General features: G+C 40.5%; 1 protein-coding gene across 2 annotated transcripts in view; it reads right to left on the reverse strand.

Annotated features, from left to right (window-relative positions):
- PLEKHM3 (pleckstrin homology domain containing M3) overlaps window positions 1–25754 on the reverse strand; it is a 124774-nt gene that overhangs the window by 62517 nt on the left and 36503 nt on the right. For both annotated transcript variants that reach the window (XM_060782613.2, XM_067470228.1), the window contains exon 5: window positions 16510–16703. In XM_060782613.2, the coding sequence (XP_060638596.2) occupies window positions 16510–16703 (194 nt within the window). The remainder of the gene's footprint in view (window positions 1–16509; window positions 16704–25754) is intronic.

The following is a 25754-nucleotide window of genomic DNA, read 5'->3' on the forward strand; positions in this document are numbered from 1 at the left end:
CTACCTCATATGTCCTATCTCAACATGTGTTTGACAGTATTTCCTGCCCAGTTTACTGTATTGTTGCACTTTCCTGCACTCCTGTTAAAATGTCTTGCACTCATTGAATCTGTACCTCAGCTATGTTTCTTTCAGCCATATTGTTTTTATATTGCTTTCAATTGTGTTGTTATTTGTTTTATCTGATGTTTTAATTGGTTAAAGTGTTTTACTTGTGTGTTTTAATTGTAATCTTGGGTGTGCCCCTTGTAAGCCGCCCCGAGAATCCTAGGGGAGATGGTTGGCGGGGTATAAAAATAAAGTTATTATTATGAGTCGCCGTTTTAGGCTGAGATATTAGCGGTATACAAGTGTACTAAATAAAATAAAATAAATAAATAAAATAAATTATTATTATTATTATTATTATTATTATTATTATAACTTTTGCATGAACTGTGTACAAAAATGATAAAAATTGATCCTCAGATGGCCTTTTAGCTATTGTATCATAAAAAAATTGGAGATACAACATCTAACCAGACACAAGAAAGCTAGAGCAGTGGGAATCTGCCCCATGCTTTCATATTCTCCTTACTGATAAATAGCTTGAAAAACAACAGTGATCCAAGACAGAATCCATCCTCATCCATCCTCACCTCTCAACCTTATCAGGTATATATCTGCACAGACAAAAGGTTATCGCTTATGTTCCTACTGCAAACAGAATCACAGATAAGGTTTTATTTTCTGAATTTGAGGCCAAGTTGCAAGGTTTGTAGGTATGTTCCTTTGTTAGCCATTCATACTCTGAAAGCATTTAAGAGACAGTTTGTCTTCAGGCTCAGGGTAATTTTTCTCCCCTGAATTAAACACACTGACAGCTCGGCTAAAACGCCTGCAAATAGACATGTCTAAGTCCTATGCTAAAAGCCAAAGTACAAAAGTGATAAGCACAGAGTAAATTCTGCACTTCAGGCTGTAGCTGAAAGAAATCAAGGCAGGTGGGCAGAAATCAATCAAGCGCTCTTCTACTAAGGAAGGAAGGAGGGCGATAGGGAGATAGGTAAATAGAAAGGTAATTTTAAAAGACCAAAAAGGGAAATCCATTGGTATAACCAGATCTGGTCAAGAAATCATCTTGCTTCCCTTCTTATTTGTGTGATTTACTGCAGCTCACAATAAAACAGTACATTTACAATGAGGACAGAAATAGAAGAAAAGTGCACACACAAAGACACACAATGTACATTCTTAAAATATATCAGTTAAAGAAAAATGGGGTACACATCCACTTAAAAGCCCCTTCCATAGAGAGTGAGATCAGTTGCCAAAAGCTTGTCTAAATAAATTGGGGGGGGGGGGGATAACCATTTGTTAGAATGTTAACACTATGGTAAATTAAAGCCTAGATTTAGAAAATAATATATTAATTAAGAATCTGGCACAGTACCCTTACATACAAGAATGGGATGTCCTACTGCAACAGAAACTGAGAATTCCTTTCAATGCTTGGCAACCAAGTCCAGATACATCCTCCTTGTTAGGCAAACTACCAGGCTTAAGCGTTGTTGAAGGCTTTCACGGCTGGAATTACTGGGGTGTTGTGTGGTTTTCAGGTTGTACGACATTCTCTTCTGATGTTTTGCCTGCATCTGTGGATGGCATCTTCAGAGGATCTTCCGAAGATGCCAGCCACAGATGAAGGTGAAAAATGAAGAGAAAATGCTACTAGAATATGGTCATGGAGATCAGAAACACACATAAATCTTTCCACTAAAAACAACATCTTAAGGCATAAATCTTTCCACTAAAAGCAGCATCTTAAGATAATAAAAACATTCTTCAGACACAGCTGTAGGTAGCCTCTTCCCTACTTAATGGCCCTGGAGTAGTGATCCTGCCCCTCAAACGTACGAGGTTGAAGGACTTCATTTATCTTGAGGCCACTTGATAGGGATGAAGGGAGTAGAATTTGACAACTAACAAGGACCTGTTCCAATTAATTTCTAGCTGTTCACATACTGTAAGTCAGCACACACTTGATCTTCTGATGAAGACAATTTGTGGCTAAAGGGAGCAACTGGGAAAAATGTTAACAGTGGTGGTTTAGAAAGCCTTATCTTGTGTACTTTCATCAACCGGTGGTGCAATGGGTTAAACCCTTGTGCCAGGAGGAATGATGACAACAGGTTAGTGGTTTGAATTCAGAGAGAGCAGGTTGAGCTCCCTCTGTCAGCTCCAGCTCCCCATTCAAGGACATGAAAGAAGCCTCACACAAGGATGGTAAAACATCAAAACATCTGGACATCCCCTGGGCAATGCCCATGCAGACGGCCAATTCTCTTACACCAGAAGCAACTTGCAGTTTCTTGAGTTGTTGCTGACACAAAAAAACAAAAACAAAACGCAACCTAGCCTCTTGGGGTGGTGGGAAATGTAATAAGAGCTCTGCTGAGGATCTTAAATTCTAGGCAGGTTCATATGGAAGAAGGCAGTCTTTCAAATAACTTTGCTCCAAGTTGCTTAGAGCTCTGTGGGTCAAAACCAACACACTGAATTGAGCTCTCTTGCAAACAAGCCTTTATACCCAACATGCCTCAACAGGTTATCTCTCCTTGGGCAGCTCTAATCAAATACAATGGACATGTGGTCAGCTTCACTTCTCCAAGCATCTTGGCCACATCATTGTGTGGAACAAATGGAAACTCATTCATTAAAATCACAAAGTACATGCCCCAATTACCTCTTTCAGATATACGAGGGGCATGCAATTCAAACTTGGAATTTTGAGTTTATAAAATAAAAAAGAAGAAATTCCAAAGAGTGCAAACTAGATTTATTTTTTCACATATTCCTCTACTCCATGTATACACTTATTCCAATGTTTAATGCCTGGAAAGCTTCAGCATAGAGAGATTTGTCAGTGTGCTTAGGACAGCCTGCTTCGCTTTGTCATCAATGCTGAAATGCTGACCTTTGAGGAACTTGGTCTTTCCTGTCAAAATGCTCCTTCAACTCAGTTGCAGACTTCAACTCTTCTCTGTCAGTCAAAAGCAGAAAGGGCACCCAAGCATACACTAACTTTTCTAAAATGCAAAATCCAAATGTTTGTGAATGATTGTGTTCACAGTTCACACAGGAAGATTAATCTCTTGTGCAATTTCATGACCTGCCATGCGTTGATTACACTGTGTAATACGATTTCTGTTCCTGGGTTAGAAATGTCATTTCCTAATTGGTTCTATCGTAAAAACATGGAAGAGGGACATCACACAGCACATTTTGCTATAGTTTTTCAAATGAATATCTCATCATGTCTCAGCCAATTCAACATAGTTTGTGGCAGCCACAAAAATGAAGTTTCTGGAGTATAACTACTTTGAAAGTAAGTGCCCCACAATTAAACAGAAATAACACTTTCAAACCAGGAACAGGAAATTTAACACTTTCAAACCAGGATCAGGCGTTCCGTGAGCTGAAAATTCACAGAAAGTACTGCACCGGGATTGTGGCGCAGCTGGCTGAGTGTCAGCTGCATTAAGATCACTCTGACCAAAAGGTCATGATTTCGAAGCCAGCCCGGGTTGGAGTGGGTTTCCAACCAATTGTGTGTAGCCTGTTGTCAACCTTTGCAACCTGAAAGACAGTTGCATCTGTCAAGTAGGAAAATTAGGTACCACCTTAAAGTGTGGGGAGGTTAAATTATCTGATTTATGAGGGCATAAAGAAGACTCCAGCAAAGCATTCCAGCGGAGAAGCATGTGGGGAATGCGGAAGTGCTTCATCAGCGTCGCAGATGGACGATGAAAGCGACAGCTCCCCTGGCGGCCAGAAAAAGTTAAATAGCCTCTGTCTATGTCTGTATATGTTTGTATGTCAAAAATTGGCATTGAATGTTTGCCATATATGTGTAAACTGTAATCCGCCCTAAGTCCCCTGAGGGGTGAGAAGGGCGGAATATAAAAGCTGTAAATAAATAAATAAATAAAATAAACTGTGGGCTGGGAACCACTATCACAGCCAGGAATGTTACTGTTGGACTTACGACCATCTTTAAAATGTTTACACCATTCAAATGTTTATACCGTTCATACCATTCAAGTGTCTTACTGTGGTTGATCATCTCATCATCTCCTTAGTCTCTGTTCACAAGAAATTTCATCATCACACACTGTTCCATGCATACACTAACACTATTGTCCGCCATCTTGATTAATGGTCATGGATTGGCCCATCTGAGCTGCCTATCAGTAATAAGACACACGAGTCACTTACTACTGCATGTAACAGCACCCATTTTATACTTGTGAAATTAAAAATATCAGTTCGACTTGAACACCCCTCATACTTTCAATATGGAGTCGGAGTCACAACTGATTTGAATGATTTTTTTTCCTGCAAAATATTTTCAATGTCATTGAAGTGAATGTCTGAGGGCTCTGAGTTTCCTTTTAAATACACAAAACAACTGTGTTGGGCCTGACTGTGTTGATGCATTGAAGAACTGTTTCTTTGCTGCTATAGAATGTGCTTCAAAATGGCTCTAATGTTTAACTGGATTCATTCCAAGTCTTTATCCACCACTGCTCTAGTTGTCTAGCTATAAAATGACAGATGTCCACATTTATTTCTATCATGAGATATTGCTTTAAAAATACCCTACTGTGACTCAAATCGTTTTCACTTTCAGAAAGTCTTGCTTGAAAAATTGGCACTACCAAAATATTGATCACTTTAGAAAATGCTTGGAGCAATACTTAAAACCGCACCTGCAAAATCCAAAGGCCACCTTGTAGCAGATGAAAAGTCAGCCAGTTAAATGTCTCATGCTCCATGTTTCCCTTTTCAGGAGCGAATATACAAGATTGGTGGTTGTTGTTCATTCGTTCAGTCGTTTCCGACTCTTTGTAACCTCATGGACCAGCCCACGCCAGAGTTCCCTGTCGGCTGTCACCACCCCCAGCTCCTTCAAGGTCAATCCAGTCACTTCAAGGATCCCATCCATCCATCTTGCCCTTGGTTGGCTCCTCTTCCTTTTTCCTTCCATTTTCCCCAGCATTGTTGTCTTCTCTAAGCTTTCTTTTCTTCTCATGATGTGGCCAAAGTACTATCCTTCCCTCCAATGAGCAGTCGGGCTTTATTTCCTGAAGTATGGACTGGTTGGATCTTCTCGCGATCCAAGACACTCTCAGCACTTTCCTCCAACACCACAGCTCAAAAGCATCTATCTTCCTTCGATCAGGCTTCCCTATGGTCCAGCCCTCACATCCGTAGGTGACTATGGGGAATGCCATTGCTTTAACTATGCGGATCTTCGTTGCCAGTGTGATGTCTCTACTCTTCACTATTTTATCAAGATTGGACATTGCTCTCCTCCCAGGAAGATTGGTAATACATGTTTCTAAACAATTAATGATATTGTAAAACAATACACTTAGTACAATATTTAAACACACGATTTCAATGTAAATAAACATAAGTAGTTCCAGGACAAAACAGTTCAATATGTTTTGAAGTAAGGACATTACTGTCCCTAAAATGAGCAAAAGAAGGTCAAAAAACACATAGAAAATACTCATAATTCCACTGGGCATCATAGAAAAAAATCAATTTAAACACTCCACAATTTTCCAGGCTTTCTTCTTAGCTTCATAGATTAGATTCAGAAGGAAAGTGTCAAACATGGAACTTCTACAAACTCTCCCTTTGCAACTGGAGCAGAATAAATATGGATTTTCATATTTTCGAAGTTTTGGGCAACAATCTAGTAAGACATGGAGGGCCATACGTTGTCCCGTGTATTTATTGGGCAAAATGTGATATAGATAAAGTACTAGGACCAGAAGATGCTTATTCACACAACATTTCAATTTCACTATATCCCCGCTTATCTTTTGTAATTGTATTATTATAGATGCGGAACTGCCGGCTGGAAATGACATTTTCATAGACCATTTTAAGGTGTTTTAAGGTCCAATTAAAATGGTCTATGACCATACTAAAAAGTATTTCAGTTTTTACAAACAGGTTTCAAGCTACTGTTCTTTACTGCCTTGAAAAATATAGAGGAAAGCTTTTAACGCTTACGCCCATTTCCTAAACAAACAAAAATGGCTGGGCAGGGCTGTCATTTGGGTTGGCCTTCTCTAGCCACTAGAACATTTATCCCCAAAGGATAAAGAGAGACAAACTTGTTTTGATCTAGGCTGGAAGTATTCATCATCTCCATCTGCTGTCTCAAACATTATATCTGAAAGAATATGTGTCTCAATCAAAGAGTTCTCAGCATTCTAGCAAGATTCTTATTGAATCTATATGATTCATGGGCCACTTCAACATCTGAGCTAGCTACCGAACATCACTGAGTACCGGGAATAGGCTGCCTTTTCATCAGGTGAGTCTCAATGCAGTTACTCTAAATGCCGGCATGTGGGACGGACCACTAAACAACTGAAGTTGTTGTATGTCTTTATCTCCACATCTCCCTTGATAATGTGTAGCTCCTTCCATAATACTTAGGTGATCCCTCGGTGTCTGAGTAGGGTAATCCTCCAGGGTGGGTCCGTAGGTGACTGTGGAGCCCTATTTTTGACTTGCATGTTCTCCCACAGTGAGGGCATTGGTTTCCAGGTGGAAGGTGGTCCCGGTCGGGGTTGACTTGATGTGCCTTCCTCTTGGCATGTTTCTCTCTTTCGACCTCCATTCGTGCCTCTTCAACTTCTGCAGCACTGCTGGTCACAGCTGACCTCCAGCAGGAGCGGTCAAGGGCCAGGGCTTCCCAGTTCTCAGTGTCTATGCCAGAGTTTTTAAGGTTGGCTTTGAGCCCATCTTAAAATCTCTTTTCCTGCCCACCAACTTTCCGTTTTTCGTTCTTGAGTTCGGAGTAGAGCAACTGCTTTGGGAGACGGTGGTCAGGCATCCGGACGATGTGCCCGGTCCAGCGGAGTTGATGGCGGAGGACTATCACTTCAAGGCTGGTGGTCTTTGCTTCTTCCAGCACGCTGACATTTGTCTGCTTGTCTTCCCAAGAGATTTGCAGGATTTTCTGGAGGCAGCGCGGATGGAATCATTCTAGGAGTTCCATGTGATGTCTGTAGACAGTTCACATTTCGAAGCCATATAGCAAGGCTGGGAGGACAATAGCTTTATAAACAAGCACCTTGGTCTCACTACGGATGCTCTGGTCCTCAAACACTCTCTGCTTCATTTGGAAAAATGCTGCACTCGCAGAGCTCAGGCGGTGTTGTATTTTGGTGTCTATGTTGACTTTGGTGGAGAGGTGGCTGCCAAGGTAGCGGAAATGATAAACATTTTCTAATGTTACACCATTAAGCTGTATCTCTGGCATTGGAGAGGGATTGGCTGGTGACTGCTGGAAGAGCACTTTGGTTTTCTCGATGTTCAATGACAGGCCGAGCTTCTCGTATGCTTCTGCAAAGGTGTTTAGAGTGGCTTGTAGATCTTCTTCTAAGTGCGCACAGATGACATTGTCATCAGCATACTGGAGTTCTATAACAGATGTTGTTGTAACCTTTGTTTTAGCTTTCAGTCTGCTGAGGTTAAACAACTTGCCATCTGTCCGATAGATGATTTCTACTCCGGTGGGAAGCTTCCCATCAGCAAGGTGAAGTATCATAGCGATGAAGATGGAGCTATAACGCATCCCTGTTTGACACCTGATTCCACCTTAAATGGGTCACTTTGGGAGCCATTGCTATCCAATACTGTTGCCATCATGTCATCATGGAGGAGCCACAGGATGTTCACAAATTTGTTAGGGCACCCAATTTTTTGGAGGATGGTCCACAGAGTGCTGCGATTCACTGTGTCGAATGCCTTTGCAAGGTCAATGAATGCCATGTACAGAGGTTGATTTTGTTCCCTGCATTTTTCTTGGAGCTGTCGTGCAGTGAAGATTATGTCCACTGTTCCTCTGCAGAAGGCGGTTTGCAAGGATTCTTGTGAGGATTTTCCCAGCTGAGGTTAGAAGGGAGATACCGCGATAGTTTCCGCAGTCTGTTCTTTCCCCTTTTGTGAAGAGGGTGATGATGGTGATAATGTATAGCTCCTTCCACAATGCAGTGGTCCAAAACTGAAAGACACCTATGTGCAAAGAAGTCTATCCAAGTTGGCTTCCCTATTTCAGATGTTCACAAAAGGAGGAGATGCCAGCATATTACTCTGGCAATGGGCAACTCAAATTCCAATGGAACCACAGAACCCCATTTGAGGAACTCAAATCTCAAAGGAACCCACATATAGCTTCATATGGGAAACTCAAATCCTATAGGAAACCATAGCTTCATAAGAGGAATTAAAATCCCAAATAAATCCATGTAGCTTCATATGAGGAACTAAAATTCTATATGAACCCATATAGCTTCATAGGAGGGACTCAAATCCTACAGGAACCCATATAGTTTAATATGGGGAACTCAAATCCTATAGGAACCAATATAGCTTCAAAGGAGGGGCTCAAATCCCAAATCTGTGGTGGCAAACTTCTGGCCTCTCCAGATGTTTTGGAATTCAGTTCCCAGAATTCCTTGCCATCAGACAAGCTGGCTAGGGTTTCCCGGAGCTGGAGTCCTAAACATCTGGAAGGCCACAAGTTTGACACCTCTGTCCTAAAGACATGGCCTTTTCCTGACAACATTCAAAATTGCTATTGCAGCTAAAGTAACTAAATCATATTCTTTACTTTACTGCAAAAAAAGCTTTGTTTCAAAACTCATTTTTGGCTTGTAGGTGCAGTATTATGGAAGGGAGTTGGAAGAAAACTATGAATGATGGCCTTTTGGCACCAGTGTTTCAGCTACACAACCACTTTAATCACTAGCTCCATCAGCAACTGTCAAAATGACCTGACTGTATTTACATACACTGCCACAAGGAGTATGGTATCCTTTGTACCCTTTGTTCATGGAGCAGAATCACGGTGTTCTGCCTTGAAGGCAAACCTCTTTGCCCTGTTCCTACTGAGGTCATTGTAACTTCCTGGACTGGCACCATGCTTCTGAATAGTCCTAACATGCTGGATAAGGAAAGGAGAGAAACCGAGGATCTGAAAGAGTTGGTAAATCCTTTGGCGTCTTCTCTAGTATGGGGCCACAGGCAAAAAATCATTGTGTACTTAAGGCAGAAAGGAAACACCTCTGACTGCAGAGTGCCAGGCAGCCTCAGAACTATTCACATTCCTGGTGTTCAAGATGGGCCTCTAATGTCCAAGGTCCATATCTAAATAGGCAACACTGGAAGACTTTGGGAAATAACATCTCATAGCATGTTTTTAATCAAAGGGACTACAGTCAGTCCTCCACATCCACTATGGTTGTGACAATGAACAACCACAAATAGAGAAATCACATTTTTTTTCTCCAGATGAAATGTCTGCTAGAACACGGTCATACAGTCCTGAAACCACACAACACCCCAGTGATTCTGACTGTGAAAGCCTTCAACAATAAATAAAGTCTTCAAAAGTCGAAACTACAAATGTGAAGGAATTGTATCAAATATTCCAAGACTGAACATTTAAACTGAGGAATGGCATATGCCCCTACCTCTAAAACACACAAAGTTTTTGAAAGGAGCAGCCACTACCTAGCCCCCTATATATTACCCTGGTCATTCTCCTAACAGGCCCCTGGAAATAGCCCATCCCGGCTTTTGTCGTTTACCTATTACAGTACTGTACCCAGATGCCAGTCCCATCTTATTTCAATTTGTATCAGTCTTGACCCAGTTTTTTTTATTGTCCTGACCCATTCCTTTTCCACGCCCTAACAAATAGACATGAAGAGCAGACAGGATTTTTTTCTTTTCTTTTAATATTTAAGTGTTGTTGGGTAATTCCATGCTTATGTTACTGTTAATGTTATTTTTTTGTTCATGTTGTGATTCTGTATGTTTTGATGTTGTTGCTTGGAAATCCCCTGGGGAGATAGAGCGGTATATAAATAAAGTTTTAATTATTATTATTATTATTATTATTATTATTATTATTATTCATTGGACAGTATAAGGTGCTGTTCTATTATGCTTTCAGAAACCACCTTGTACATGTTAAAACACAACCCTAGATGGTAGCAAGAAAAAAATGGTGCATTCTTTTCTTTACCTCCTAGCAAAGCAATCCATGTGGTAAAAGCAACAGAGTCCATCATGATTAATCAGTTTGGTCTTAGTTCTCTCTAGGAGCGCTACTACTACCGGTTTGTTTCAGTTTGTTTATGTAATTCTGACAGGACTTCAGGATGGTTTTCTCAGAAATGCTGGTTATTCACCTAACAAGAGATGAAGATAAAAGAAGGGGGGTTCTCCAAGAAGGAGTGAACCCCTAGAATTACCTTACATCCCTTATGGAACAGGAACTTCACTATAATTCAGGAATTGCAAAGTGATAAACAGGATGGTGACCAACTACAAGCTATTTTGGAGCAGAGAAAATGGGAAGTGTGCTAAACTATGGCCAATGTTACTGAAAGATTTTACAAAAGAAGCAGCAAAAGGAAGAGGACTGGAGAATACACAACTTTAGGAAGAAAAGGAAGGAGGCAACTCTGAAGTCACCATGTGCATTCTCTTTACCTGTTTACATACGAAAAAGATCTTGAAGTCCTCGTGGACAACAAGTTAAACATGAGCCAACAATGTGATGCGGCAGGGAAAAAAGCCGATGGGATTTTGGCCTGCATTAATAGGAGTCTACTGTCTAGATCCACGGAAGTAATGCTACCCATGCTCTAATCTGCCTTGGTCAGACCACACCTGGAATATTGTGTCCAATTCTGGGCACCACAACTGAAGAGAGATATCGACAAGCTGGAATGTGTCCAGAGGAGGACGACTAAAATGATCAAGGGTCTGGAGAACAAGCCCTATGAGGAGCAGCTTAAAGAGCTGGGCATGTTTAGCCTGAAGAAGAGAAGGCTGAGAGGAGACATGATAGCCATGTATAAGTATGTGAGAGGAAGTCATAGAGAGGAGGGAGCAAGCTTGTTTTCTGCTGCCCTGGAGACTAGGACGTGGATCAATGGCTTCAAACTTCAAGAAAGGAGATTCTATTGGAACATGAGGAAGGACTGTGAGAGCCGTTCAGCAGTGGAACTCTCTGCCCTGGAGTGTGGCAGAGGCTCCTTCTTTGGAAGCTTTTAAACAGAGGCTAGATGGCCATGAGTCGGGGGTGCTTTGAATGCAATTTTCCTGCTTCTTGGCAGGAGGTTGAACTGGATGGCCCATGAGGTCTCTTTCAACTCTATGATTCTATTTTTTTTGTGTCAGAAACTGCAAGTTGCTTCTGGTGTGAGAGAATTGGTCGTCTGCAAGGACGTTGCCCAGGGGACACCTGGATGTTTTGATGTTTTACCATCCTTATGGGAGGCTTCTCTCATGTCCCTGCATGATGAGCTGGAGTTGACAGAGAGAGCTCATCCACGCTCTCCCCGGATTCAAACCTGTGACCTATCGGTCTTCAGTCCTGCCGGCACAGGGGTTTAACCCACTGCGCCACATGATTCTCCTATGATTCTATGATTCATGGTGACTCCTATGATTCTATGATTCATGGTGACTGCTGGAGCCCCCGGTGGCGCAGTGGTTTAAACCCCTGTGGCCAGCAGGACTGAAGACCGACAGGTCGCAGGTTCAAATCCGGGGAGAGGTGGATGAGTTCCCTCTATCAGCTCCAGCTCCTCATGCGGGGACATGAGAGAAGCCTCCCAAAAGGATGATAAAACATCAAAAATCATCCAGGCGTCCCCTGGGCAACGTCCTTGCAGACGGCCAATTCTCTCACACCAGAAGCGACTTGCAGTTTCTCAAGTCGCTCCTGACATGACAAAAAAAAAAAAAGGTGACTGCTATAGTATTTGAAGGCACTACCTATCAAATTCAGACCAAGTATGGCAACTGAACTGAATTTATCCGTCTGATGTCAACTGCAGCTGACACGACAACTGAACTTTTTACTGTTACCTGAACATGTGTCTTTTATATGTACGATTATTTAATCCCTAAAAGCCTTCCTTTAACATTCCCATTCATTGATACACCTCCCACTAACATCCAACAGTATGCTCATCCATCTTTTCCCAATAACTGCAGCTTAACTTTTTTTCACAAACTTTGATAACAATGTGGGGGTGGCTTTTTTAAAGCTCTTTACTTCCCTTCCAATCTCCAACCTCGGTGTGTACACTCCATTCGCTACACTATATCCACTCAGCTGCTTTTTCAGCCTCTAATCCTCCTTTGTTGCGGTCCTTTGTAGTTTCCAATGGTTCCTATTTTCTCAGGTTTGCTTTTGTTCCTGTGCTCCCCTGAATGCCTCTTCATAGCTTCCTCGGGACCCTTTCGATCACCTTTTCCCATCAGCTCTGGCTCTTCATGCCTCCGCCAGAATCCTCCCGTTCCCCCCTTTGCCCCATGTCTTCGAGCCCCATTGCTTTTCTCCCTTTGTTTCCTTTGATCTCTTTTCTTCTACTCTCGTCATTGACTGGGTTTGGCCTTCCCTGCCTCTTTATTTTAATCAGAACAGTCTCTGTTGGCTTTGGTGGTAATCAAAAGCAGTAATTTCTTTCTCTGAAGCCTTTTTTGAACTGTACCCTCCATAAACCAGCCTGCTTTCAGTTCTGTACTAATTGAAGGAGACACTATTACCAATATTACAAATGAAAGACATACAAAAAAACGATAAAATGCTGCCTATGGAGGTATGCGCAACATCGTTATTAGTAAAACATTGCTTGCATCCTTTTTTACAAGCTTATTCATCCACACACACTTTCACCCAAGCACAGATAGATACATTTAAAACAGGGATGTGGTTACTAACATCCAGCACCTTACTGACATTAATATCTTTCGTTAGCTGTCCTTGACATTATTAATCAAGGCACTGACATAGGTTATCGTTGCTTATCTCTAGTAAGCAAAAATCACCTCCGTTTGCTCCCTGAAGCAAAGATGCCAAAGGGCAAAATGTCCAAGACATCTATTTTTATACATCCTTGTTTTCATCCTCCATCCAGCCTCAGAGAGCAGAACTATAAAGGGTATTCCAAGAACAGGCAGTCCCCAGATTACAGACAAAATGTAGGTTTGTTCTTAAGCTAAATTTGTATGTAAGTCAGAAAAAGGAACATGTAAAACTGCCAAAACATATTGGAAAAATATCCACGAAAAAATAGAAAAGATACTGGATATAAAAATGGAATTAAAACCAGAATATTTTCTTCAGGGAAGAACTGATCTCGAAATAGAGCTAAACAAAGATAAACTTTTCAACTACCTGGTGACGGCGGCCAGAATAAATTATGCACGAGTATGTAGAGTGAAAGAGATCCCATTTCAAGAGCAATCTATATAAATAAAAATGTAATGTTTGTTTGTGGGATTAACAGAACTCAAAAACCACTGGACGAATTGACACCAAATTTGGACACAAGACACCTAACAACCCAATGTATGTCCTTCACTCAAAAAATTGATTTTGTCATTTGGGAGTTGTAGTTGCTGGGATTTATAGTTCACCTACAATCAAAGAGCATTCTGAACCCCACCAATAATGGAACTGAACCAAACGTGGCATAACAGGACTCCCATGACCAACAGAAAGCACAAGAAGGATTTGGTGAGCATTGACCTTGAGTTTGGGAGTTGTAGTTCACCTACATCCAGAGAGCACTGTGGACTCAAACAATGATGGATCTGGACCAAACTTGACACAAATATTCCATATGCCTAAATATGAACACAGATGGAGTTTGGAGGAAATAGACCTTGACATTTGGGATTTGTACTTACTGGGATTTACACTACAATTAAAGAGCATTCTGAAACCCACAAATGATAGAAATGGGACAAACTTCCCACACAGAACCCCCATGACCAACAGAAAATACTTAAGGCCATCCAGCCAAACTCTCTTTACCAGGGCAAAAATATGTAATCAAAACCCTCCTGACAAAGAGCCATCCAGCCATAGATATAGATAGATATTATTCACACACACATAGTATGATAGATGTGAAAGGGACCCCTAAACAAGGACAATTATACATTGCATGTTTCAGAGTAGGCCAACCAGACAATCATCAACACAAGCATAAAGAAATCACATATATTAGAAACCAACACTTTCTCTTTATTTTCCAGATTACCATACTGGACCACAGCAACACGTGGCTTGGGACGGCTAGTGGTTAATAAATTTTTTAGATATTATAAATAAGGATAAATTAACCCAACGGATGAGCATAAAGCAGAACCTGAAAATTTCCAAAACAGACTGGACACCAATAAAGAACTTTATAATGAAAGAAAACCTGAAATGGCTAATAGATATAAAATAATTTCAAGCCCCAAATGCTCTCAGGATGAACCATAAGAAGGAGCTTGGCAAACCACCGTGACTGACTATCTGAAAAAAAGAAAAGAAAAGGAAGATACACCTGAAGTGAAGAGGATTGGAAGTCAGACTTCCAAAGAAAGAAAAAGGAACACTTTAAAGTGGAACTCTAGCAAAAACATATATTATCATTTGGTTTTGGATAACATACAGAAGGGTTCACACCCCCATAACATTTGTTTTGCTGTCTGTGCCCATTCAGAAAATTTTGCCTCACTTTCTGTCCTGTGACAATTAGATTTTGAAAAATTTGGCTTGTCATGGAAACAAGGATTGGTGATTTAGCTTTAGTGGTGACCCTTTTTTCCCATGACAACTCTTCCTGGAATGAATTTCCCTTCCTAGGGGTAGATTTCCTCTCACTTCCTGTTGTTTCACCTCCATTTGTAACAAGGTAAATTGAATGTTTGTAACTTGGGGACTGCCTGCATTGCATTCCGCAGACAACAACAGCAGAATTCTAGTACATAACTATGTGAATAGTGAACACACTGAATTCGGGTATTTTCATGGAATTCTGTGGGGTAACAGAGACCCGAGGCATGCTTTTATTTTATTTTCAGATCTTGGAACATCCAATCTGTCAAGGAGGCAAGATCTGAAAGCCAGTCCTGAGATGAGGAATTTTTGTACAACAACTTCCATGTTGGTAAGGAGATTCTGTTAACTGCAGTTCAAAAAGAGCTTTTCCAAACTCCACCTCTGTTCAGTTCTTTTGCTTATCTCAGGCCCCTTCTACACTGCTGTGTAATCCAGGTTATCAAAGCAGATAATCCACATTTGAACTGCATTAAATGAGTCTACACTGCCATATTATCTAGTTCAAAGCCAGCCTGGGTCGGAGTGAGTATCCGACCAATTTGTGTAGCTTGCTGTCGACCTTTGCAGCCCGAAAGACAGTTGCATCTGTCAAGTAGGAAATTTAGGTACTGCCTATGCAGGGAGGCTAATTTAACCAATTCAAGGTGCCATAAAAATCTCCAGCAAGCCTTCAAAGAATGAGGAAGTACTTCATCAGTGTCACAAACGGATGGTGAAGCAACAACTCCCCTGGTGGCCAGAATACCCTCATGAAGTTGGAATGTTAAATTGCCTTTGTGTCTGTCTAATTATGTTGTGTGTCTATGGCATTGAATGTTTGCCATGTATATGTACATTGTAATCCACCCTGAGTCCCCTGCGGGGTGAGAAGGGTGGAATATAAATACTGTAAATTAATAAATAAATAAATAATCTGGATTTTATATGGCAGTGTAACAGAGAGCAGGCCATTTTGGGAGCAGAAAGAAAATATACAAGTCAAAGTCCTGGGATTTGTAGTGTTTTTCCTGTGTGTGTCCCCCCCCCCCCCCCCGCGCCCCCATAAAATACCCTACTACTGTGATGAACAGATTAGACTGTACCATGAAGCATCTTTGCAAATACACAAGTTCTCTTAGGGTGAGTGAACAATTCCAGAAATCATTCCCATCCGAAGAAAATGTATATAATTGGGCCTTAGTGTAACATCTTGCCATGGGTCAGATCATATGCTTTGTTTTGCAGAGCAACAGGCCCAGGGTCACTTCTCACTGTTTCAAGTTTAAAAAGACATTAGGTAGCAAGATGGGGGAAGTTAATGGAAGTCAAATAAACACTGCTGGGCTAGATGGATTACTGGTCCAAAAAGAGTAGGCCAGTCTCACATCTTATGTTCAACTTTTTTGAAGGTTTGTATATTCTATTGCCTAGAGCCTGGAAAAGGGTTTTTTGTTGTTTTTCTTTGGTTTGGTCCAGTCCACTCTCCCCTGCTCCATGCTTTCAACCTGTCCTGTTGCTTCACAAATACCTTGTGATGACTATATACACTTGCATCTTGCTATGTATATGTTAAAATCACTCTTCCTATAGGATTGCCAGTTTGTTTAGGCGTTCTAATATATCTCAGGAAAGCTCTGATGTAGAAAAGGCCTCTTAAGGCATCAGGCCCTCCCCTTGAAAGTATCCAGTTGCAACTACCAGGCAGACACATTGGGCAGAAGTTTAATGGCTGGGTCATGGGAACCAAAAGAAGGAAGTGAGTGATGGACCAGGAGGGAAAGAAGGCAGCCTTGGAAAAGCTGGAGCCTTTTTCCTACCTTCTTCGCAGGTCTTCAGCCACTGTGGCTCTGCAGCTGAATAAATAGGCTCGGAGGGATTTCAGCTGCTGTCTCAGACGGACCACAGTTGCCAGTGGCTCAACGTGCCTATACAACATGGGGTTTTCCTGCTGGATGTCAATCAAGGGCTCTTCATAAACGTATTCCAGGAACTCTTTGGCTTGCTTTGATACCTGAAAAGGGGGGAAATCCATTAAGCTCGGCTCAGTTTCTTAATAATACCTTTCAGTGCTCACAGAGAATCAATATTCTCTTCCCTGACAGTGTTATTTATTATTTATTTATTATTTATTTACAGTATTTATATACCATCTTTCTCACCCCTGAGGGGACTCAAAGCTGTTTACATATAAATAATGGCAAAATTCAATGTCTTACATTGGGCACCGATATGATGCCAATACAAACAATTACAATAGTAAAACCACAATTAAACATAAATCATAATTAAAACAATACAACAACAACAAGAATTAAAACAATAAAACAGTCTCGTCAGTCAATGTCCCTCCAAAATGCTACACATATCTACTGTCCAAAGGCCTGGTCCCAGAACCATGATTTTAATTTTTTTCTAAAAGTCAGGAGGAAAGGAGCGGATCTTACCTCATTTGGGAGTGTGTTCCATAGGCGGGGGGCCACCGCTGAGAAGGCCCTGTCTCTCGTCCCCGCCAGATGCATTTGTGCTGTTGATGGGAATGAGAGCAGGGCCTCCCCTGGATGATCTTAGATTACGAGGTGGGACGTAGGAGTGGATGCATTCAGACAAGTAAGCTGGGCCAGAACCATATAGAGCTTTATAGGTCAAAACCAACACTTTGAACTGGGCTCAGAGATGAACCGGCAGCCAGTGGAACTGGCATAGCAGGGACGTGGTATGCTCCCTGTATGTTATCCTAGTTTTAAGTAAGTTGTAATACAACTGAATATTTAACAGAAACCTTTTTGAACCTGTGTTATTGGATGCTTAGATGATACTTGAAAGTTTGGATACTTAGATAACGCTATTTGGGATGAAGATATATTTAAATCAAGTCCAAGAAGACATAAGAGCTATGGGTTAACACATAGTGAATTCAGGTAACTGAGATGTTCTGATATTCAGGAGTCAACTAGTGGAAGAATCTATAACAAGGGTCCTCACACTTTTTAAACAGAGGTCCATGTCAGAGTCCCTCAAACTGTTGGAGGGCCAGATTAAAATTTGAAAAATGCATGAATGAATTCCTATGCACACTGCACATATCTTATTTGTAGTGCAAAAAGCACTTAAAAACAATTAAAATGAAGAAGAATTTTAACAAATATAAACTTATTAGCATTTCAATGGGAAGTGTGGGCCTGCTTTTGGCTGATGAGATAGGATTGTTGTTGCTGTGGGCTTTCAAGTCGTTTCAGACTTAGGTTGACCCTGAGCAAAGGCCAGGTAAATGACCTTGGAGGGCCGTATCCGGCCCTCGGGCCTTAGTTTGAGGACCCCTGATCTATAACATGCAAACAATAACTTTTAAATATACATATGATCAGGAGGTTCTACAGATTCACATGATCAGCAGGATAGCTGATAGTGGCTAGAGAAATTATGCCATTGTTCAATGCTATGTTTTCTGAACACTTGTGTGCTGCTATTATACTAGAAAAGTAGTTTGGAGAGACATCTGAAGTGTCGAGGAAAACTGTTTTATATTTCACTAGCCGTCTCCTGCCACGCATTGCTGTGGCCCAGACAGTGTATATGTGTTTTGTGTGTGTGTATTTGTATATATGTGGTTTTGTGCATGCGTTGTAATGTATATATATTTTTTGCTTTTTAAGTCTCTTCCGTTGTGTTTTTCGGTGTTTTTATGAGTGATGGTCACTTGTTGGCCTAATTGGCATTTTGTCCAAATTTTGTGTTAATTCGTCCAGTGGTTTTTCAGTTATGTTAATCTCACAAACGAACATTACATATTTAGTTATATAGATTCTAAACATTGAAGAAGTTGGCATTAGAGAGGATTTTTGGTGTTTAATTGTAGCAGGTGACAAATTCATTCAATTCAATTTCTGGCTGATGGACATCTGGAAAGCAATGAATTTTTCATTCATTTTACAGCCCACCTGTATTTGCATTTCTGCAGCTGCACTGTATAGCTGTAAGCATAAAACAGGATCTCCAACAAAATTTGTATTTTTTCCCAAAAGTACTCCACCTCCTCCCTTTTGACCCATATGTTATCATGAAAGACCTCATCAAATCTGCAACATATCCTGGCACTTCAGTAGCTTTGAGCATCCTTAAACATTTTTCTGTTCCTCCTTTTTTCTTACATCCTCCCTTTTGTTCCACCACAAACTATTAAATGTCCAAAATGCAAGTGTGAAATAGTTCCAGAGAGCTGGATATATAACTGAAGACATAGTAATAATCATACTGGTCTCCCTTTAAAGGGTGATGCAAGGGTTACTGAAAGGCAATGTAATTTACAAATACTGGATGGTATTGCTATCAACTGGAGAGGGTAATAAAATAGCATACATTACCAGATGTAAAGTTGTAAAATAGCCTTCTCCTCCTTCTTTGCCTTTCCTTCCCCCACTCATTCTCTCTCTCTTTCTCACACACGCACATGCACATCATGTGACCGATGACACTGAGTTTGTTTCCTATCACAACTGGGACCCCTTAAGGTTTTAAGCTACCATAGGTCTTTGGATTCTACTGTGGTCCATCAAGTTCCCTCAAGAACTCACTGATTCCAAAATGCTATCTTTTATTCCTTCTCAAGCAACCAGAAAATGTAGTTTCTGGTTGCTTGAGAATTACTATTAAAATACGCTTAACTAATACTATACCCAAACCATAAACTCTGCATTGACTTACAGTAATTATATCAAGACAAATAAAGACAAACTTAATATAACACAGTTTTACTGTATTGTGAAAATAGCTGTATGAATGCAGTATTATTTCTTCCTTCTTTTTTGCCTTTTGCTTGAGGATTCTGCCGCCCTGAGTCGCCTTCTGGCTGATATGGGAGGGATAGAAATAATGTAAATAAATAAATAAATAAATAAATAAATTCTGGTTATTAGAATTTTGGTTAACGGAGAGTCCACTGTAATACCATTTAACATGTATAAAACATACAGATCTCATTAATCCTTGCAACATCCTTATAAGTAAACCGGCGTGGTTCTTCCTATAGCATAGATTTGGGCAGCCAGAAAGAATACCAGGGATAAAGCTAAGAGAGTAGCAGCCTGCCTAAGTGATCTGAAAAATAGATGAGATATTGAAACAACAGCTTCTCATGGGCTCAGGCACTTTGAGACCTGGTACCTGAAGAAGGGATATCACTGGGGAAGGGCAGACAGAGGCAGCCAGTATATAACCAGGTGTAAGAAGTGTTCATATCACCAAGAAAAAAATCGTTTAACTCACTCTGTTTTAGCAAGATTCCTAAGTGGCCCAAGGTCAAGATGATCTCCTTGTATTCTCCTCCTTGAAAAAGACCCGGATCAGTGTTGTCCAACTGTTGTTCTTCCAGGTGTTTTGGACTTCAGCTCCCATAATCTTTGACCTTGTACACCAGGGCTTCTGGGAGTTGGAGTTCCAAACATCTGGAGGACCAAAGGTTGGACAACACTGACCTGGGTGGTGGTATCATGCATATATACCGGATGATCCACTATTCCTCAGACCACCAGTTCCAGACTCAGTACAAACTGGAATCCTGACAGTGGTTTATCTAAATCCAGTTTCATTTAATGCTACTTGAGGACTTGTTTTGGATATTATGCTGAACCTATTAAAAAGCTTATTATCGACAGTAACTTGAGGTGAAATGAAAATCCCACTTATGCTGTTATTCACCTAATGGTTTCATTTCTAACAAGTCATGGTTTGTTGTTCAAGCCGCAACCTGAATGGAGTACGATCAAATAAAGTGTGACTTGCCTTCCCTATTTCTAGATGTTTCTCTACTGCCCATTTTGTGAGCTTCCATTTAAGCCAAGGAAACAAGTCAGGGACAAGTCACATTTGTGGGTTCAGGCATTGCTACAGGAGATGGGTTAAACAAGTCATGGGTTTGTTGGGTCAGCAACAAACCATGGGCTCAGACTGTAGTTGCATTGGTTCATAACCCATGTTTCATTAGCCAAGGTTAGCTTGCATATCAGAAGAAGGCCTAGACCAGTGTTCATGTAAAGATGCTAACAGAAATATCTGCAGATAGTACATAGAGTAGTTCCTTGTCTATCCTAAAGAAAGACATATAAAATACTAGCAAATGTTTGCACAGGGCTTCCATTACACAGATGCCCATTCTGAAATACAGGTGTGGCTATAAAATAAATGGAAAGTTAGTATTCTCCAGATGGCCAAGATCCATAAGCTACAATAAATATCCCATCCATTTGTCAGCTGTTACAATTATTTCTTGAAACAGAGAATGCGATTGTCAGAAGTTGAGCCCATGGGACGTAATGAATGTAAAAAAAAATGAAAAACATCACAAAGCCCAAAAGTACAAGATCCTTCTAAAATGGGGGATCAGATAAGAGAAACACATTAAGGCCTTTTTAAATGAAGCTGATATGCACGTGAGTAGTTCTTAAGCAAATTTTTCATGGTATTTTACAAAGATCATAATAATGAAACCAAGAAGGAATTATTATAGTAGTAGTAAAGACTATCATATGGAATGTGCTTACATGGAAGAAATAATGTGGGATACTAGATAACATAATATACTTAAATGATATAATACTATTTTTGGATTATTTTGCAATCTCAGGAAACTATCAATCATCATAGTATTGAAAAGCATTGCACTTATGCTTATCCATATTAAATTAGGACAAGATTTTCAAGATTTCTTTTTTTAAAAAAAACCACCTTTGTAATAATAATTAAGAAATTCTCTCATAATTCATCTGGTGGTCTTCTTGAATGACACTTTTTTTTCCATCTTGGCATCCTTACTCATTAACTTTTCAAAAGAGAGTTGCCTAATTTGGAGTGCATCTACACTATAGAAGGAATGCAGTTGGGCACCATTTTAACTGCTATAGCTCAGTGCAATCAAAGCACCCTAACAGATGGCCATCCATCCTCTACTTAAAAGTCTTCAGAGAAGGAGACTCTCCCACACTCCCAGGCAGCATATCCCATTGCCAAGCAGTTCTTACCAATAGGATTTTCTCCCCTAATGTTTAGGTGGAATCTTTTTTCCTGCAACTTGAATAAATTGCTCTGTGTTGTAGTCTACAGAGCATCAGAAAACAACCCTGTCTTCCCCCCAATGGGACAGCCTTTCAAAAAAATTTAACATGATTATCATGTCCCCTCTCTGCCCTGTCTTTTTCCAAGCAAAACATACCCAGCTCCCTAAACCATTCCTCATAGCACTTGGTTGCTAAAACCTTGATCATTTTGGTGGTGTTCCAGCTTCCCAATATCCTTCTTGAATTGCACTGTCCAGACTGGAAATTGGGTTATTCAAGGTGAGTTCTGACTAAAGCACAACAGAATGGGATGATGACTTCTCTTGACAGATTAGAGAGATGGGCCAAAACTAACAAAATGAAGTTCAACAGTGACAAATGCAAGATACTCTACTTAGGCAGGAAAAACGAAATGCAAAGATACAGAATGGGGGACAATGCCTGGCTCGAGAGCAGTAAGTGTGAAAAGGATCTTGGAGTCCTCGTGGACAACAACTTAAACATGAGCCAACAATGTGATGTGGTGGCAAAAAAAGCCAATGGGATTTTGGCCTGCATCAATAGGAGCATAGTGTCTAGATCTAGGGGAGTAATGCTACCCCTCTATTCTGCCTTGGTTAGACCACACCTGGAATATTGTGTCCAATTCTGGGCACCACAATTGAAGGGAGATATTGACAAGCTGGAATGTGTCCAGAGGAGGGTGACTAAAATGATCAAGGGTCTAGAGAACAAGCCCTATGAGAAGCGGCTTAAGGAGCTGGGCATGTTTAGCCCGAAGAAGAGAAGGCTGAGAGGAGATATGATAGCCATGTATAAATATGTGAGAGGAAGTCACAGGGAGGAGGGAGCAAGCTTGTTTCTGCTTCCCTGGAGACTAGGAACAACGGCGGAACAACGGCGGAACTACAAGAAAGAAGATTCTATCTGAACACGAGGAAGAACTTCCTGACTGTGAGAGCCGTTCAGCAGAGTGTGGTGGAGGCTCCTTCTTTGGAAGTTTTTAAACAGAGGCTAGATGGCCATCTGTCAGGGGTGCTTTGAATGCAATATTCCTGCTTCTTGGCAGAGGGTTGGACTGGATGGCCCATGAGGTCTCTTCCAACGCTATGATTCTATGATTCTGTCTGGACACTATACTCCTATAGATGCTGCATACAATCACATTGGCTTTTTTAGTTGTCTGTACCACACTGTTGACCCATGATCAGCTTGTGGTCTACTTACTTACTTTTCTGCATAGTAGGCCAGCTAAGTCTTTTTAAAGGAAATGCTACATTGGAGGCCACCCTATACCACTTTTGTCTGATTAAGACTATAGTTGTTTGATGGGATTTCCACAGAGGTATTCTTTCTTTCATTCATATCCTATTTGTTTTTCCTTTTCTCCTAAGAATATATAATAGCAAAACAGTTATGCCTTTACGTTACTCAGCAATCACCAGAATACCTGAAGGGAGACTGAGCAGGAATTGGTGGATCACAAAGTCTAAATTACAAGTTCATTGTACCAATGTGATTAATCTTTATCTGATTTAAAAACCCAGCAAAATATTTCTATTGCCTTTCTTCAGTATTAATACAAGCAAGAGACAGGAAAATGTACTGTGTATCTTCTCAAAGTTGTTTTTCCACAATATCCAATTGTTCAGTAAATCAATAAAAAATTAACCTTATATCTGTGCTAAGGAAACTCAGCCAGGCCTGCTAAGCCCAAAGGTAGTCAGTGCAATGTCACTCTCACTCTAACTTCTACAGTAAAGGCAGTAGATTACATTTAATTCCTTATCCAACACGCTGCTGAATCACTGCCTTTGCTACTTTGCTCTGTTTAGCCCTGCAAATGTGAAGCAGACGTGCAGCCAGTGAGCAGGATGACACATAAAACACGATTGACATTACACATGCACAGTGAATTCCTAGGGAACCAACGAAAACACATGCCTAGTTATATCAACATTACCAAATAAGGTTCATGCATACATTGATTCCTATACACTCAAAGTGACGGGAGAAGAAAAAGAACAGGTAGCAGTTTCTATCTGACAGCAGCAGTTAAAGAAAGGGATGTGAATGAACCCCAGAAACTAAACATTAACATTGAGAAACACATCCAAATGTTTGAAAGCTCACATTCAGGTCTTCGGATAGCTTAACTGGAGATATCCTCTAGGACGGGGTCCTCAAATTTTTTAAACAGAGGGTCAGGTCACAGTCCCTCGAACTGTTGGAGGGCCGGATTAGAATTTGAAATTATAATTTGAAAAAAAAAACATGAATGAATTCCTATGCACACATTTTATTTGTAGTGCAAAAAACACTTAAAAATACAATCATTAAAATGAAGAACAATTTTAACAAATATAAGCTTATTAGTATTTCAATGGGAAGTGTGGGCCTGCTTTTGGCTCATGAGATAGGATTGTTGTTGTTGTTCTTGTTGTTGTTGTGTGCTTTCAAGTCATTTCAGACTTAGGTTGACCCTGAGCGAGGGCCAAATGACCTTGGAGGGCTGCATCGAGGGCCTTAGTTTGAGGACCCCTGCTCTAGGAGGTGTTATATTTTCTTACAAAAACTGGAAAATCCACAAATTAGGCACTGTCTAAAAACAGAGGAAAAGAGAGGAAAAAGAAGATTCTTGTGGGACCTTTACGACTGATTCAGGCCTGTAGCCAGGATTTTGTTTCGGGGGGGGGGGGGGGCTGAGTCTGAGTGAAAGAGGGTTTACCCTAGCAAACCTTTTGTATTGTTACCCCAATACTCCCATGCATATGGGATATATTGAGCATGGTGATCAGATCATGATATGAATAAACGTAACAGTTTAAATAATGTACCAGTAAGGCCTTCTCGCGGACCACCATCAGAATTTCGGGGGGGGGGGGGGGTGAAGCCCCCAAGCCCCCCCCCCCCCCCCCCGGCTACATGCCTGGACTGATTGATTAATTTCAACATAAACTTCAGCATATATACCTTTTCTTCAGATGGTTAAACTGATAAGATTTTGGCTGTAAAAAATACTTGGCCCTGCCTGTTTCACTCTAAGGTGCCATCATATTCTATCTGATAGTCCTGTTTGATGGATCTCAATAGGAAGGATTTTTTCCAGAACTATTTCTAATATAAGAGACACAACAGTACTTAATTCACAGAGATTGTTCCAATCTGACTATGAACCACGAAAAAGGGGACACCAAAAGAGCAGAGAAATGTATTCACCATATTGGGCCAAATTACACAATCAAGACTTTTTCCAATATAGAGAAAATGCCCCTTTTAGGATTGGATTAATTTTGTGTGCTAGGCAAAATCCCAAAACTTTCCAAAGGTATAATATTTCAAGGAGAATACCGGAAACTTTTCTTTTAGGAATGACAAATTTACAACCGAACTCCAACGAGGATAAACTATTTATCTATATGACAACAGCGGCAAGAATTGTTTATGCAAGGACTTGGAGACAAAAATTAAGACCTCAGAAATAAGAAAATCCTAGATATAATGAATATGGATGAATTGACTTTCCTAATTACAAAGATACAAAATAAATGTATCAAGAAGACAGACTGGACTCTATTAAAAACTGGATTAAAGAAAATAAAATGAAACTACTGATATAAAATAGACTATAAGCATTAAGACAGATAGAACCACCACAAGGAGAAAGAAGAAAGGTAAAATATGAAGAAGTAAGACCAAAAAATTGAAGACAACCACTATGAAGAGACATGGAAGACTCCCCTTTTTTCTCTCCCCTCTCCAATTTTCCTAAACCCATTAATTATCCTTCCTCCAATACCTAAAACCTACCCTTCCACTTCTCCCCCGCCCTTCCCCTTTTCCTTCTCATACCCCTTGTTGTCCTTTTCATACCCTCCCCTCCCCTTTCCCTAAGACCCTTCCCCCCCTCCTGTTTTAATGTATTAAAACATTTTCAATTAAAAAATATTTAAATGAGAATGTTTACATTTAAAGGTGAGATTACTGACGATTTCTCTTTTTCCCTTTAACTC

Source organism: Anolis sagrei, chromosome 1 (assembly GCF_037176765.1).
Source record: "Anolis sagrei isolate rAnoSag1 chromosome 1, rAnoSag1.mat, whole genome shotgun sequence".
NCBI lineage: Eukaryota > Metazoa > Chordata > Lepidosauria > Squamata > Dactyloidae > Anolis > Anolis sagrei.